Here is a 17980-nt window from a genome sequence, read left to right as displayed (position 1 = left end):
CCTGCTGAAAGTTAAAGAAAATCAGAAGTATCCTTTTCCCCCTTGTGTCACCTGTTTAGACCATAAATGGCCTGGGCACAAAATTTAAGTGTTTATATAGCATTTATAGTATTGATACTTCTAGATATCTTAAATATAATCTGAAAATATATGGATACAAAAGGGATTTCGGAAATAAACACCTATTAATTACTTTGAAATATTCTAGGCTGCATTACTAATAAGATCCAGCTTTGGAAAAAATGTGTCAGTTAAAGTTATGTAACTCATAAAAACACAACAATGTGGACATCTTGCATTTCGTACTTCTTATCAGCATATTGATGGCTCTAGCAGAACAACTTAAACAATACTGCTTGTTTTGTTTACAAATAATATTAATGATTGTACAGATCAGTGTAGACTATTTAATAGCTGGAGCATCCCTGAAAAGCATGAGCAAGGCACTATAAATTTGCACTGTATCTAACTTGATCAGAAGGACTGTGTCCAAACCTTTTAATAAATCCTGGCCCAAGTGCCACTAGAGAGACTGAAATACAAAAAGTCCTAAATGCAGACAATCAGAAAGGATGTCACAAATGGCTTTTTTAAAAACAGAATGGTTCTTCCCTGAGGAAAGGATACTATGACAAGAATAAAAGACAGCCTGGGGGAAAGGGTTTAGGTGAAACCTAATCACAAAGGTATTGTTTCCTACACATTCCAATTTAAAGCACATGGAAATACAAAAGTACAGAAAAGTATCAGGGAACATCAAATAAGACAAGCAGAAGTCTCTTACTGGTTCTTTCAGGCCTTTGAACAATCCTTGTCTTCTTATTCTGAATTCCACTTTCATGAAGTGCCTTAAACCAGTCTCTCAATCTGTTTGCAACCTCCCTGAATTCCAGGTCACTGCACACTGAAAAACAAAATGCAGAGCTGTTTAATGTTTTTTCCCGGGTGCTAAACAGAAATTTTAACGTGATGTTAAAAGTAAAACACATGAAGTAATATAAACATATATGTTCCTTATCTTTCTTTAATTCGCAAAGATGAGTTCCATTACTTAGGCATGCCTTCAAAACCCAGCTGAGGTCCCAGAAATAAACGCCTGATTATGAAATTATCAAATTATATACATAAATTAAAAATATCCTTTGCAAACTTCTCTAAACACTACTAGCATAGATATTTCCACATCTTTTCATAGGTGAAGATGTATGGCAGAGACACCCTTGACAATCTTTTGGAGTTTTATTTCTGTGTTCATTGAGGCAATAGTGTCAAAAGCCCTATCAGAACAGGTCAGAGATATGATTTAGGTATATAATGCAGGAAAAGCCGACTTGCTTTCCTATGCTGAAGTGTGGAAAAAGGAAATAGGGTTTACAGAGAAAGTGCTTCTAGAGTGTACTGAAAGCTTATTTGATTGAATGCATATTTTACAAGCCAATATATGCGAGAACCTAACTGTAAACAGGCATCCCCACAGCTGCTTGGTGAAGGAAAGGAAGGCTTCTTTGATCAGAAACAGTAAAAGCAGAAAAAGCACGAAAGACCAAAGAGAGCACTTGTGACAGCAAGAGCAGCAGGCAACTAGCAGACTGGCTGAAGTGTTGTACAGTACTGGTGGGTAGTACTGAGGTCAGCAGCAGAAGCAAAATGAGATGTAGTGAGAAGACCTATTCACCTTCACTATTACGCTGCTGAAGAACACAAACAAAAGCTGTGTCTGGAGAAAGCAGATATCCCTTCCAGAAATCTGTTCTCCCAATTCATGTGTTTGAGAAAAGTTAGGAGAAAAGAAAAATAATAGGATCTGGAAGATGACAAAAGCAGGAAAAGCACTGGATACATGCTTCCCTAGGTAACAAAAGACCTTCCCCTGCCCTTGTCAACAACTATCACTTTCAAATCAGGATCCTTTTCCAGGTTTCTCAGTAACTGACTAAGCTACAGTCTCAAGAGCTCACACCAAATTTAGCAGAGGTTCAAAATGACACTTGAAAATAAATCTCCAGTTCATCTTACTTTTCCTTTGTTATGTAGCAATCCATGATATTTGGTGAATTAGCCTGCCACACACTCTATTAAACTGAGCAACACTGTGAAACATCTGCTCGTATTTTAGACTGAGATTGAAAGGTTAATGTGTCAATAACTATCAGTGCTTGTGTAACACCAGACACTGAAGCATTTCTTCGTTCGTTGCTGAAGTCTCTCTTGAGACTTTGATCCTCTCCATGAAAGACTTAAAGTCCAATCTATACATACATATTTGCATATATTATGAATTGATATTTAAAAAAAAAAAAAACAAACCTTGTGTTTTTCTCTTCTGTAATGGAGCAATTTTTTTGTAAAATTCGATAGGGAACAGAGGGGAAAAAATTAATTATATGTGGGCATGTATGTCATATTCAATCAACGAGATGAAAATGGTCCACTGAGCCAAGACTATAGATCATAATTCAAACGTTTGCTACAATGACACCTTCCTTTACCAATCCTTGCACCAGCTGACAGGTCAGCATAAAAAAATCAGATATTAACTTGAGACAACCTGCTTCTCTTTAACTTCCCATCCAATAAGAAGGTACAATAGAATTCATTAGGGGTACCTGATCTGCAGTCTAATTCATCTACACTGCACAATAACATGTAATACCACCACAGGTCCCAAATGTAACATAGATACATCACTGTAGTGCACTGACCTGGCTATTTTCATTCTAACTTCTCTATGTGCACTGTGGCTCTGAATAACCTCTGATGCTGAGGTGACCTGCTCAGAGCCAGCATATAAGCTCACTTACAGGCACAAACATGCATACATATATCCATATAGTTGTGTGTGCATGTATATATTTATATACATATTTATATATATGAAAGCATGAGGAAGTGCCAGCTACAAGTTCAGCTTGAATATCATTAACAGAAATATGCAGCCAGCAGCTGCAGGACAGAGGGAATGTATGAGTTCCTCCTTTCTGCAGAAGCAGCCAAATTGTTACGCTGAAGTTAATTATCTCCTAAACTCATTAAGGTATAAAAACAAAGCACTAAGAAAAGGTAAGAATAAAATAGAGCTTGCTGTTTCAGCATCTGTTACTAGCCACTGCCATTGACAATGACATAAAATGACATTTTCTGTGCTCCTGTGAATTGCATTCCTTTCAAAATGGAAGGTACACATAGCACATTTTGAGCACTAGACACATCCTGCATCAGATTCAGATGAGAGCCGTTGTTCCAACTTCAACTTCTTGTAAGTCTTTTCCCAAACTTTTCTTGACAATTTGAATTATGGTTTTAATCTCAAAACAAAGAATGAGAAAACGGTAATATTTTTTTGTTCATTTATTGATTTTGATAACTTTATCATGGGAATAGATCTCACTCAAAAAATCAAGATAATGCAAAACAGATTAAAACTCTCATTTGCCTATTTTACACCCCAAAGCCACTCAAGTATTGGAGTCAGCTCTCAAATATAGCAGGTAATTACATTTGCTGTATTACTAATTTAAATGCACAGTGAATTTTTGGTTCATGACATTTCTAATATGTCAAGGAAAAGTTGATGTCTCCTATATATGAAAAATACACGAGAGATGCAGCAGAACTACACTAATCCACACACTTAATAATTTACATGGACAAACTGTGTTCTCAGCAAGGATTTAAAGCATGGTTTTATAACAATATCTCATATTACAATATTTGAGTATCACAGTTTTTTACCAAAGAACAATTAGTTCATTTACAAGCATCTCTGAAAAAGATTTAAATGGTAGAAGCAGCCATCAAATTAGAATTCTTGCCATGAAACTTTGCGTCAATCATTTATTTTCCACAGGATACCTAAAGTATGTTAAAATTTTGAGTTGGTTAAATAACTATTGATGCAATTTAATTTTGACTGCTGGAGAATAAAATACCCTGATTATTTTTTTTTTTTCTGGCTCCTACTCCACTACCACTTCTTTTTTTCTTTCTCGATTTTGGAATTTTCCATTGAGAAATTTAAGTTTCAGATTTCACTATGCTTCCTATTTTCCAAAATGCTTTTCAAGATCTAGCTATGTGAACATTAAAATAGCATAATAATAATACTGAAAAAAAAAACCAACCAAACCTAAGAAGGTATTAAGGTTAATTCCCTATCACCAGATGTCAGTCTTCATTCACTTCCATGGTTACTCTTGCATATAGTTCTCTTTAAATATTGCTACATTAAATTGTTTGGAGCATTTCAGAAACTCACAACAATCTGATGAAAACCATTCCAATTTTTTACATTGTGATCACTTGGGAAAAAAAAGCCAGAACTATCCTGACAGGAAAATTAAAATATCTATAAAAGAAACCTTATTAGAACATGATATTTTACCATGGAAAATGGCAAAGCAGGAAGCAGAATTACATAAGTATGTAAGAACATACAGTATTGGCAGTGGTAAATAGATCCTCAAGTAGTTTAGCTATTTCTATACTACAGATTAGCATTGGAGCACCTCTGGGACAAGACCTCCCATTTTCTAAGTTATTTGGCACAAGGAGCTTGGACTACTTAAGCCATGACAGAGACAGGAAAGCTGCACTCATTACCCTACCCAGTAACACAGAGAAGCAGAGAACTAGTGGCTTGACAGATAATTTCCTCAAAGGAAAAGACTGAATATTTTGACAGTGACACAAGGTAAAATAGGTAGTAAAAAACCCAGTTTGGTTCTACCACAAAACAGACATGTGTGCCAAAATTTGACAGAAGAACCACATACACCTCTTTTTTCACACATAACAGTGCTTACAATGTATTTTATATAAGTGGCAATTCATGCAGCATCCTGAAAGTCAACTTCTTAACATTAGGAAAATAATCTGGAAGCTGCTCTACAGCTGTCGCATATATGCACAGCAATTTGCAAAACAATATGACTAATGTTACATGACAGAAGCCAGATCTAACAGATTTCCATCAAAGCCTTTTTTATATGGTATGCATGAATAGCTAAAAGCAAAGTGTAGGACAACTCAATATCAGTGTTATTCTTTAACAGCTTTTTGTACAATCGTGCTTTAGAACTATGGTTCAAACTTACTCATAAGAATAGGGGCTACCATAACCTGATACATCATAAATGCTGCTTTTTTTAATGTTGTTTCGAACATTAATGTAATTTTTATTTGCATCAATTTGATCAGACTGCTCACCACCTCATAACAAGTATAAGTGGCATACTGAGCCGCCATTCTCAAGCTACAAAACCAGCATAATTTCTGGTTTACAGGGTGAGTACCTTAGGTACATTTGAGGGGGAGATTTTGTCTTTAGGACTTATATGTGTGGTGCAAACTTCAGATAGACTATTGGATAATAAATATGGCCTAAAATTTTCTATGTTTCTCCCTCAATCTGCTGAACGGAGCCATCTCAATACACATCTTGCAAAAAATCCAATTTTTAAAAAATCGTCTTTTCCGAAAGAAAATATTTTTTGTGATAAATACAAAAAATCAGGGGAAAGTAAGTGTAGGAATTAGCACAAGAACTTTTGGGAGGTGGTGATGGGCCTGCCAGCTTTAATGTTAAGGGAAGTTTAAATGAGCAGTGGGGAGAATTCACTGGTTTGAGATTTTTTTGGATAAACTCTAGTTTCTTTTTCTCTCCCTTCTTAAAAAATAAATAAATAAATAGATAAAATCCTGTGCTTTCTGCTTGTCCACTCAATTTCCTGTGTTTCCTGCCCTGGAAAAAGGAAGAGGCCAGTGTGCCTGGAGAACATGCAGCCCCTGTATGAAGTAGGTGTGGAACAGGATGTAGCACCTTTCTCTTCTCGTTCCTGCCCCTCTCTCAGGTTCACACATATTACTGTTTCAGGACAGGAGTTGTCACTGGCACTCCTGGTTCACTGCCCTATCTCGTCGATGGGAGCAGCAGAGATGCCTCCAGAGAAGCTATGGGAAGGTCTGTTTGGGCTAGGATCCTGCCCCCGCTGCAGTCTGCTACCCTACTTTCCTCCTTCTTCCAGCAGTACCTCAAATTGGGCTTGTACAGGGGTAGACTGATCACAGCACGATGGTGTTACATTGTGCATCAGTCTAGGGTAAGATTATTTACTCTATAAACATCTGACAATTTTGGTGAACCATAGGTAATACAATTCATGTATGAAATCATTTGAAAATTATTAAAATGTTCTCTGCTTAAACTTTAAGAAGTTGGAAGCATTCAACTTTCATAGCACAAAAGAAAGATGATAAAAGAAAACAAAGCTCAGACTACTAAATTGCCAATTCAACACCAAAAGAATATGTGATAAATATATTCCTGCCTTATTTAAGAAGCATAAAACAAGCAAAGTTGATCAGAAGTTACTTAGAGGACATACTCAGAGGACAGCCAGCAACGTCTTCATTGTACCTGAGTGACTATGGACAGGCAATTTTTTGGTAACAAGAGATACTTCTGCCCCCATGAAACATACACTAACTGCTCAAACTTTCAGTCCAGAAAAAAAAAAAAAAAAAGAATGCTGCATATATAGAAGTAATGCTAAAAAGTGCATTGATTTTTGCCACGTGTATCGGTGCCCATGGACAAGTATGACTAAAATGGCCAGAAAATAACAGAATTTGTTAGGTCAGCCAAAGAATGGTGGTGCTTTGACACTAGCTTTACTTATTATCAGCTCTTTGAGCATTTTTGTACCAAATCAGTATACAAATTCTGTATTGCTTCTTAATATAATTTATATAATATGGAATTTTCCCTTCTCTTTTGTTTCACAATAAATTTGTATTTTTATACTATGGCCAAAATGACTAAGGCAGTATTTGTGCATTCTGAGTAAACTGAGGGCCTCAGACCAGAGGAGGACTCCCACTTAATGTTCCATGTATCGAGTCAGCCAGATTTACACAGACAAACTGAAGATTCTTATCAACTGGGTTATTAAAATCACTAAATCCTTTCTAAGATCTTCCACATGTTAAGGACATGACTTTGAACGTCAAGTAACTTCAACTATATAAAAACTTTTCCTAAAAGCATGTACTACACTTCAGATTTTTTTTTCTTTAGACATGCAAAAAGAAGTAGTAAAATAATCTTTAAAATAGTAAATTGAACCATTTATTTCCCATTCACACCGAAATTTACCAACAATTTTTCTAAGCTTTCCAAGAACATTCAAATGAACACAGAACAGATGTAAGACCTGAATCAAAAAACTAGCTTTCAGGGATCCTTAAGAAGCAGAAAACAATATTCAGCTGAATATTGAATATTCATAGATACAAAACCAATTTGTTTTTCAGAGGAGCTGGGCTGCACAACATAACCCTGAGTTATGCTTAAGTAAAGTCTTTATGTCACAAAAGTTCAGGTGTATCTACTGAAAATGTTTAGATTGGGCTTTGTTTCTCATCTGTACCTTGTCTCAGCACAGTACTTGCCTCAGCACTACACCTTAAGTCACACAGATTTATTTGAATGAACCTTATATGCTGTAACAGAGAGGATCAGCCTAACGAACACCATTCACTGGAACACTATTTGCCATTGAAACGTGAGTGCTCAGGGTCATGCTATGTGATGAAAAAATATATTAATTAATAGGTTGATGCATCCTAGAACACGTTAGAGACTTTTCATTCTGGTCATCAGCTTCTACAGATACATGCTGCTGAAATTATTGTACGCATTGGTCTGCACTGATTTAAAATAGATCAAGATGAGGTAATTCAGATCTATTCAGACTATTATTTCACCCAATAGACTAGGAGATGAATCTTTAATGGAGAAAGACAGACAGTAAAGGTTGCAGAAGGTTAGAGAGTAATCAAAAAATGCATATTAAATCACATGAATCCACTCAGGAACCTGCCAAGAAGTACTTCTAGTTTTGTCTAATGCCAATGCATGGCATTTGTGCTATTATAATCAATTCTAGTAACCACTAAGAGAATTAGCATGGGGTAAAATGAAGCCACTAGCTCAAAGGGTACTGGCATCTGAATAATAAAAACTGACTGACTTTTAAAACCAACGTATATAGCTATGCAAAAAATGAAGGGATCTGAAAACTAACAGGAGTATCTTTATAATAAATAATATTTAAATATTAGGTATAACCAACTGCTCACTTTGTTTTAACATATGGTAAATGTTACAATTTGTGTTGACATTTGAATATAATTTACTGATTGAAAGTAGAATATTTGAAAATGCTAATCAGTATGTGTTCTTTCAGTGCCTTTCAAGTCAAGCTATTTGATGAAGTAAAAATAGTGCTACTGAAAGCTATCAAAACACACAGAACATATTTTGGGACTAGGATAATGGATTAAACTCCCTAACATATTTAAACCAGCCTTAGCGTTCTGACCTAACAGAAAATAAGTTAAGTGTACACTTCTAATATAAACATCCAGACATATATATATATAAAATTTCTGGAGTTTAACAAGTGCAATTCATGACCATATTTACATAATAAGCACACTGAAATACTGTTGTTATAAGGAGTAGCTTTGGTAAGTTAAGGGTCAAAAAATGATTTTGGAAAAAAACCAAAACCGCAATGAAGAGACTCCACACTACAGAGCATCGTTCACAATAACACACGAGACCAGATGGCTGTAGATAGAACCTATGTTTCTGTTTACTTTTTAAGAGATACTTTTACCTACTTCTTTAGCAGCAGACCTCAGTTGAATAGTCAATTCTAAGAGCAAAAGGCCTGACAATTGTGAAGGAAACTCTATTAAACTAAAGAAATTATTAGCACAGTGTAACATTAATTAAAAGTGTAGAGCTCACTCATTGATCTGTCTTCTTCTGTGGCACATATTCTGTGCCCTGCAGTCAGAATATTCCTGAAGTCTTTATATAACACAACATGCCATAACACATAACATGGCACTTCCATTCCCAAATCAGCTAATGGCCAGTTAGCCCAAAAACTATGATTTACTGACTGCATCACCAGTGGGATTCAGTTGTAGGAGAGGGATTAAGGCTTTGTTTCAGAGTGAGAAATGAAGTACCTTGCCCTGCCAGAAGGCACACTTCCAAGACACAATGTGGTATTCCACTGACACATCATGGGGTTGTTCTTGCCACACCACTCTATTATGTCTTTCAAGACATACACCCCGTGACACCAGAACTGCAGAAATTCTTCCTCAGCACATGCAATCTCACACCATCACACAGAACTATATTAACAAGTTCAGGTATGCAATAAAATAACCACAAAACAAATATACAGAGAGCATATGAACAATTTGAAGAACAGTGTACACATCACCCATGTCTTAGAGCAAACTAGACATTGCTGTGTGTGCAATGGGTGACATAACCATCAGTGTGTGCTAAAATAAGACTCGTTATTATCCCAACTTCTTCTATGCATTAGAATCACTGTATATGATCACAGAATTACAGAATAATTTATGTTGGAAGGGAGCTCCAGAAGTCATTCAGCCTTACTCTCTGCTAAAAGCGTGTCTAATTAATTGCCTCAGGTGGTTCAGGGCAGTGTCCAGTCATTCATATCCTGTGATCATCCTGCCATTCACATGAAGGTCCCTCACTATATGAGAGACTACCCCTCTTTAAAAAGAACAGTATACTACCATCTACCATTTTGTAACTCCACACTGTCTTCTCTGAAAAATACAAGAGCATTTTCTCATGCTGTATCCTGAGGACACCCATTTGTGCAGGACTGCTAGACATCTAGACACCTGGACACAGCAGCGATGCCGACTCAGCTGTGGGAAGGATTATTTAGAGCAGTCCACAGCTCATGTTTGTGTGGCCCAATGCACCTTCAGTGTGTTACTTGCCATTCATGTACTGCTGTACAGCTGCACAGTAAATCTTAATGCAGCTGAGGTGTGCTGATTACCTGCACAGCCAGTATGGGCATTGAAATGTACTTCTTTTCCAGAGAGCCCTGTGTAAAATAATGGTAACCCTAATACTGCCATTAGAATCCAGTGCTGACTTTAAAGACAGCATCTATTAAAGTTAATTGGACCATTACAGAAAGTGTACCTCCTCAGTGTCAGGACTCTGCAAGCCTGGCATTCTGCACAGGTTTATGACTTTAGCCCTGAGGAGCTCATTGCTTGAACTGAAAATTCTGAGCTCCAGACTAGGGGCTAGTCCCCATTTAGCTAACTCTAAACATCTAAGAAGACCAGGCAGAACACTGTATGCAAATAGCATTGCAATCCCTGCGATACACAGCAGCGTTTCTTGCTCTGTCTTACCTCTGTCACAAATGGGAAGAATAACATATGGCAAAAAGAAATGCAGCCACAAAAACCAGTGAGTTTGGCAGAAGGACAAAAAGCCCTTCACACTTGTAATTAGAGGATGGGACAGTAATTACAGTCATCTTTCAACAGGCCCACATGTATAATGAGAACCTTTTTTTTTTTAAAAAAAAGGCTGTATATTGAAAAACTTCAAATGTATATTTCTGTTTTTATAAGCTCATGAATTTTATTAGCCATCTGTTACCTCTAGGACCAACGATTTAAGGAAAATAGCTTGAAATTAACAAATAAAAGCATTCTGATTTCCTTACTATTTAACTAAATATAACAAATTTTCTACTTCAGTTAGTCTAAGTTACAAGATAATTAATATAAATGCTGCAGTTAAAATATCAGGGAACTGCAGCTGTTTATTTTTACTGCCTCCAATTAATGTTCCATACAGACACCCTGCTCATGATTAATGTTTCATAAAATTTAAAATTACTTTGATTAAATTAATATTTGTAAAATAAATATGATCTTTCTCTGTTATCACAGTTTTAAAGACTTCACATTTAAAACAATGACCATTTCTGAGTGAAGAAAAAATAGTCCTAACCACAATGTATAGAATTTATATGCTAAGATACTATTTTCAACTTAAAATAAGTAAACTTAATAAAGCATTGAAATTAAATATGACAACAGTAATTCTTTAATCTGTCAGAAATATCACAGGCCTATGTGGAGTTTGTTAATTTATTTTCTGGAGGACAGTCAATACATCTGGCTTCCTTTGCTAACTGCTGCTAATCTTTAGTGTTGGTTATAATTTCTCATTGTGCCCTATTATTTTGAACTATTAATTTCTGAGGATGAAAATTATATTATCAATCTGTAAATGGCATACTTATGAGGCTAGATAGTCAGGAAAAAAAAAAGATAGCAAGAAGCTTCACTGTAACATGCTATATTCCAAGATATTTTCATTTCCAAATTATTTTTATATATTCAGTTGAATCCAGTCTTTCACATAGCAGAAGATATGGAAAGTACCAAATAGGGACAGAACAGGAGTTTTCTTACTAGTGAAAGTTTTCCAGCCAGGGAGGAGGTAGTTTTCCAAATTCACTTTCAAGGATTCCTGAAAGCACTACATAGCTCTGGTACAAAGTCAGGACATTTCCTTCCAAGGACAAGATCGACAGGGTCCAGAAAAGACTTCTATGCATTTGATGCAAAACCTCTTGAAACACAGTAGACAAGGATATAAAGAGTGAACCATGTTCCCTGAACAATGTTCTTTATAAAGAAAGAAAACTTAAAAATACATATTATTTCAATATTTCTAATTAGATATTTTCTGAAATCATAAATGTTCTGTGCTGATAAGAGGCTTCGAAAGAATTACCACACCAGGTAATCCTGCACACAGAACCTGAAAGGGATTGATGGATCTTTCTGTTGTGAGAGAAAATTACCACTGTGCCTTGTTAGGACTGGCTACGTATTTGCACCTTTTCTCTTTCAGAGGACAGCAGAATTGAACACTGGACTGAAGAAAAATTCAATAACAGAAATTAACCAAACTCTGTTTTGCAAGTATCTGGCATAAAGGAATTTTAGATCACATTGGGTCCCACTGAAGTCTGACAGATTTAAGGATGGTACTGCAACAATTTTCTTCTTTTTGCATTTAGATTGTGACTTAAACCACTTACCCTAACTTACTTACTTACTTACCCTAACCATTGACTTGTGTGTCCTTCTTGAATGCTTAATCACTAACATTGCCCTTAATCACTTAAAATCATGTATTAAAGAGCAAAGCTGCCTGTAGACCTCTCAGTAAGGATTGCAATTTAGGTAAGCCTTTTTGTGTTTCCTACAGTTTCCTAGGCAGGCAAGCTCTTTTGCTCCTACTGAAGAAAACTATGGCAGTCAAGCCATTAAATTAGCACTATAACATCACGATCCACTCCCCTGGCACAGGAATCACACACACTGAGGTGCAAACACTGCTACACTGTACCACCACCTTATTGAAATCAAAACTCCAGTTAAGTAGATGGAATCTGCAGCTCTGTCTCCACACAAATTCACTAATCAAAAGTTGAAGGGGAAATCAGAAAAGTAATGATTTTAAAATTACATGATTAGGATACAACTATCTGAAATGTTTAAATGTGCATACATAAAATACGTTACCAAAGTGGAATTATGTTTTGCTAGGCAATGCACTGAACACCAAAAGGATTGTTCATGAATGTCTGATCTAGATTAGACATTTTTTTATATGTATATGAGTATTCATAGAGATAGGCATTTTTTTTAGCGTTGGTAATTTATAAAGTGCTATTCCTATACAACTTTTAAATCCCAAAGTCCTGCATTACCAACAGTAACCCCACTCAATTACAGTTATTATTTTTGAAGAGGAAGTGCAAATTTGTTTAAAGTGCTGTTTTATAAGTAAGAAGGATAGGAGAAGTATGCACTGGTATGGTATGTGGGTGTGTGCTAGAAGGTACAGTGTCTGAAAGGATACCACTGGGAAACTTTTAAAGGGCTATAAATCTGCTGCTTTTTCATTTATGCAGTCTGCAGAAAGAAGTTCATAAAGGAAACTATTCCCAGAATCACATTTGAAAGGAGAACTGCTATTTTACCTCATCAGATTCTGCAAGTGAACTAGTAGTGTGGATTACCAAGGACAAGAGCCAAGAAGCAAACCATTAAGCAGCCCTGTCAAATAATGTAAATATACCAAATGTGCTCTCCCACATTCCTTCAACACAAGTTTGCAGCTGAGAAATAGAGATCATGTCATGTCCAGCATATGAAAAAAATAGCTCTAGAGTAAGTCCATTAATTTACATAAGGCATGACAACATTCAGAAAATAAATGCATCCTTTCTTTGGGGGAGATACTGAATTGCAATGTTGAAGATGGACTGAGTATCCTAATAAACTGCTCCATCATAAAGCAGTTATCAAATAAATACATGTAAGCTTACCCTTAGTAAGCTTTCAACTTTTTAAAGGAGAAGAGAGCATGAGAATTCCAGAGGTTGGCACCCTTCTTTCAAAATAAAATTGTTAAGACAAAATTAGTGAAAAAAGGAAAAGTTTCCAAGAAAGCTTTCCTTTTTTCATCCAAACAGCTTTTTCAACATGATGTACTGAGGTAATACAGGTTTCATCTCAGCAGACTGATTCTAACCCCAGGGCTGCTGTTTTCCCATTACAGTCCATGCATGTAGACACAACACAGGTGTCCCTCTGAACCTAGCGAGGGCATGCGTTTTCTGGAAAGCTTCAACTATGTTTTTCTGCTTTAATGCATCTTGTCACTGAGCATCAAGATAGGAAGTTCTTCATTTGTATGGCCTTTCCATTTAAAATGAACAAAGACTAGATGGGAAGAAAAGGAAGACATTTGACATTTGACCAGCTGCACTGAGTAACTCTCCTAACTCTTTAGAAGACTGCTTCTTAAGCACAGTGATAAAGAATTGTCACCTGAGACACCACAGACACAAAGTAAACAATTTGCAACAGAAGACGCCCCCCTATAGGTTTAACAAAATCAAAGCAGTCAGTGAAGTTAACGTACAAGGCTATCAAAGACTTTGCGGCTTTTGTCACTTGCAGTAACACCAAATACAACATTGAAGAAATCCACAGTTATAACACTGCCACTTAAGATTTCAGAAATCTGTACATTTTCTCCAGAAGGACTGATGGCATCTCTTTTGTTAAGATGAATGTTTAGTCTCCAAATAGCTCAGTGCATTCTTCTGATACCTTTACACATCCTACAGCATCTCTGAAACACATAGTGCTCCTTGGGAACACCACAGTAGCTGAACAAGAATTACAGTCATATTATTGCAATTTGAGCCCATTGGAAAGGAAAATCAGGCTTCAATCAGAAAACGTGCAAAAAGAAGAAAACTAAGGAAAAGACTGTAAAACTGCAAGTGAATGTACTCCACTAGCATCCTTTGTAGGGAGAACAAGCTTACTAGACAGAAAAAGGAGACAAAAGAAAATTCTGAACATGGCAAAGGCAGGACAGCAGTAACATCGTATCACTGAGAATGACAATTCAGTCGCCCCAGAGCCTTGCATAAGAACGGCTGCTTATGGTCAGATCAAACTCTATTAAGCCTCATGTCTTGTCTCCAAGAGATTCATAGATGCTGTAGAAAGAGGGATATTTACATGGTATGCCTTCTCCTCCTGCCATGGCTCAGAGATGTCTTGAGCTCTCAAAACTTAAATGAGTAATTGAGAACCTCATCTTTGCTGACTATCTGCAGATTCCATGTTTCAAGGAAATACAGACTTTGTTTTTATGAAAGGACAAGGAGAGAAAATCTGCTTCATCAAGATCCTTTAGAAATCTATTCACTATCCATTTGTTATTCCATAAGGGTAAACTTATGAAGCACAATTTGCAAACCCTGTTAAGAAAGCGTTCTGTAACCAACACAACAGCATAATGATAAAATCTGTACCACTAGTTATTAGACTTTCTTGCTTGCTTGAGCCAGGTAATGACTCCAATAATTTTCATTTTGTAAAAAGGATACAGCCTATAAATACCAGAAGCCATTTCTCAAAACTTAGCTCCTGACAAGACATGGTCTGTGTGGGTTATTGAAGAAAGTAAGAGCGGGCTCATCTAGCCAAGCACTCAGTCATTCTCCAAGAGCAGGAACAAGAAGATGCGCAGTGAAGCCCATAACAACAGAATAAGCACTTGGCTGGTGTGACAGGTAACAACCACTTGTGCATATGTGATTTCATAGCCAGATATGAATCTATAAAATAAATCTGGTTTCTCTCTTGGTGACCTCAACACACGGCATGTGTAATAGAAGAATCCAGAAATTTTAAAATAAAATTTCACATCATGCTTTTAGATATAAAACTAGAAGCAAAAGAGTACAGGTACACTGAATACAAAATACAGTGCTAGTTTAACATTAGCCAACCGTTCTTCAGTCCTGAAAACAAGTCTTCACTGAGACACCCAACTTTCTGACTGCTTGTCTCAGCTCTGAGAGATATCAATGTTATCTGTACAGCTCATCGTTACAAACCACAGGTAAGAAATGGTCATTCTCAGAGGGACTTGGCTCCAAAGAAAACCATCAGGTTATCTTAATGCTTGCAAACCTCATATAAGATGAGTGTGTTACAGAGAATCTTTAATACACTTAGTAAACTGAGGTGCTTTGTGAAATCAAACAGCAGTCCAATCCAAACACCATGAGGGGTCAGTCTCGGTATCATGACATATTTTAGGAAATGCTTCTTCTGAAGCTGCAGTCTACTTGCCTGCAGTCTGTCTGCCTGGCTATTTGATAAGTACAAGTTTTCTGAAGGGAGCTGCTGCTTGCAGCAGGCACATATCAGCACCATTTGTATGCAAAACAGAACAAAGTTAATCTTACTAACAAAGACCACAACACCTTTAAGGAAATGTCTTATGGCATAAGGCTATGTTGAAGATCCTTGGATATTTTCTGACATTTAGAGAAATTCTCACCATATGAAATCAGTAGTAAATTCTTGCTTGTTTCAATACAGTCAGAATTTCCCCCCCCATTTGGTACTGTCAAGACCAACTACGTGGTCCTTTGAAGAGGAAGGAAATGCTAACACTGGTCAACAGACGTCGTAGTGGTTGTTTAAATAATTTTGTTGACCTTTTTTGCAATGAAAGATGACATTTCATAAGTTACAGTCCGCTGAAAGAAAATAAAAAATATAACCTTTTTGCTTAAAGAAATATTACATTATTTTAAAAAAATGTATTGTGTTTTAGACAAAATGTATACAATAAGAATGTACGCTGCTTTTCCATATGGTGATTAAGGATGTTTCAAGACAAAGAGTATGGACAATTAGAGATGCCAGGCAATAATCTATTCAGTTATAATTCTGCTTTATAATAATAAAGCATGAAAGGTATTTGAACTAACTGGATGTGCTGATTATCAGCACCATTGCCTGCAGCTGAAAAGAACTGTCAAATGTCATCAACCGTGAACCTCTTCACCACTGCATCTGAGACTCTGAACCAACTCTTATCCCTAATAATGGCATCACTGTTCTGTACTGTTTGCAAAATTCATGAAACTTTTTTAACTGTCAATGACATCAGTACTTGGTCAGAAAGAGTGTGAAAATAATGCATCAGTAGCTGAGGTTTTAAAAGTAAAAAGCAGACAAACAAAAAACCCAAGCAAAAAAAACCCCAAACTAAAACAAAAAACCAAAACAAAACAACACACAGACAAAACAACAACAACAACAACAACCAAACAAACAAAAGACCCCAGGATTTAATTATTTTAGGAAATAATCAAATGTCTACTGATAATGATTTTGAAGATATCCTAGTAAGAGCAGTAAGAAACTTTTATCATGTGAAATTTTGTCAGTTTTTCACTGACTCTTCTGTTCTGTGTCAGTTACTATTCAGATAGTGTTATATTTTATGTTATTGAACTTCAATTTCATGCATGTTTCTCTTCTGCCCTTTGTGGGCTGTGCTCTGAAAAGTTACTTGTCTTTCTGAAAACACAACATTAACAACAGAGAAATGGTGAGAAATGTATCCCAGCAATATCAGAATTTCAGTGCTAACACAAGAGTAGTAAAAATGACACTCTCAGGTGTTCCTTCAACAATGATCACTATTAAGACCAACACAGCACTACAGACTCCTGAGAAACTGTTATATTCTGTTGGGTCAGATGGATGATTAGGATATCCAGTAAGTCTTTAAAGATACCGCACTGATTGTCCCACATGAACCAACTGCGGTCAAAACCAGATGTGGTTCTGCTGTCCCTGTGTGAGCTCAGAACCACGTCACCTGCTGGCTTGCATGGCTCGTAGCCTCTGTTTCCATCCGTTCATATTGCACCTCAGTGACCTGCAGATTACAGCAGATCCCTTTTAGCAAGGTGAAGCTGAGGCACAGCAAATGTGTGAAGACAGACGTTACTGGATTCAAACACAGGTAATGCCACCAAGAAAATTTACTTGTAGAGTAGCAGGTCCAAGTTTAAGAGTTTGTCCATAGCTCTTAGTTCATTAAACAGAAATCCTGGTTCCATTTAGCAGGAGTTTTGTCACTGATGTCAGTAAAGCTAGTTTTCTCTCCAACTAATACGAAAAATGTCATTACTCTATTGCACAAAGCTCACTCTTCCTCCTGTTTTGCCAGTTATAATTTGAAACCAATACTGTGCCTATTGTTTGAATATCTGAGTGAACCTAGTGCTTTATTCAGTTGTTGCTGTCTGTATTATAAATGGATATTGTCAACCTATGTTTCTACTTTTAAAGCCAAGATTGCTATTATTTCTTAATGTGCAAGCTACTTGTATTGAAAACCACTGGTTTAATCTCATTTTATATTGAATTCCTGTTCTAGAAACAAAAAAAGTTCTGTGGCTGCTTATGTCTTAATAAGAGTTGGTAATTATGAGGAAGAAGAAACATAACATAATCCTGTAACATACTGTACACAACACAGAGTACCTCTGTCATAATTTAAAGTCAATCCTGGAAGATCCAATTTATAGTTTTATTGTTTTAAGTAGGACTGGATATAGTAACTACATTGAAAAAGTCATTAAGTATAGAGAATAATTTTCTTTAAAATAATACTATGCAGTAATTACTGAAT

At 36.3% G+C, this 17980-nt stretch overlaps 1 protein-coding gene across 1 annotated transcript in view; it reads right to left on the bottom strand.

Annotated features, from left to right (window-relative positions):
* Window positions 1-17980, bottom strand: part of SPOCK2 (sparc/osteonectin, cwcv and kazal-like domains proteoglycan (testican) 2) — a gene marked incomplete at its 5' end in the record, with an annotated part of 47965 nt that overhangs the window by 11949 nt on the left and 18036 nt on the right. The window contains one exon of the mRNA XM_008935590.1: window positions 785-904. Coding sequence (XP_008933838.1) covers window positions 785-904 — 120 coding nt within the window. The remainder of the gene's footprint in view (window positions 1-784; window positions 905-17980) is intronic.

This window comes from Merops nubicus, unplaced genomic scaffold, assembly GCF_000691845.1.
Source record: "Merops nubicus isolate BGI_N331 unplaced genomic scaffold, ASM69184v1 scaffold2242, whole genome shotgun sequence".
In the NCBI taxonomy this organism is placed as follows: domain Eukaryota; kingdom Metazoa; phylum Chordata; class Aves; order Coraciiformes; family Meropidae; genus Merops; species Merops nubicus.
This window is presented reverse-complemented; position numbering and strand designations above follow the sequence as displayed.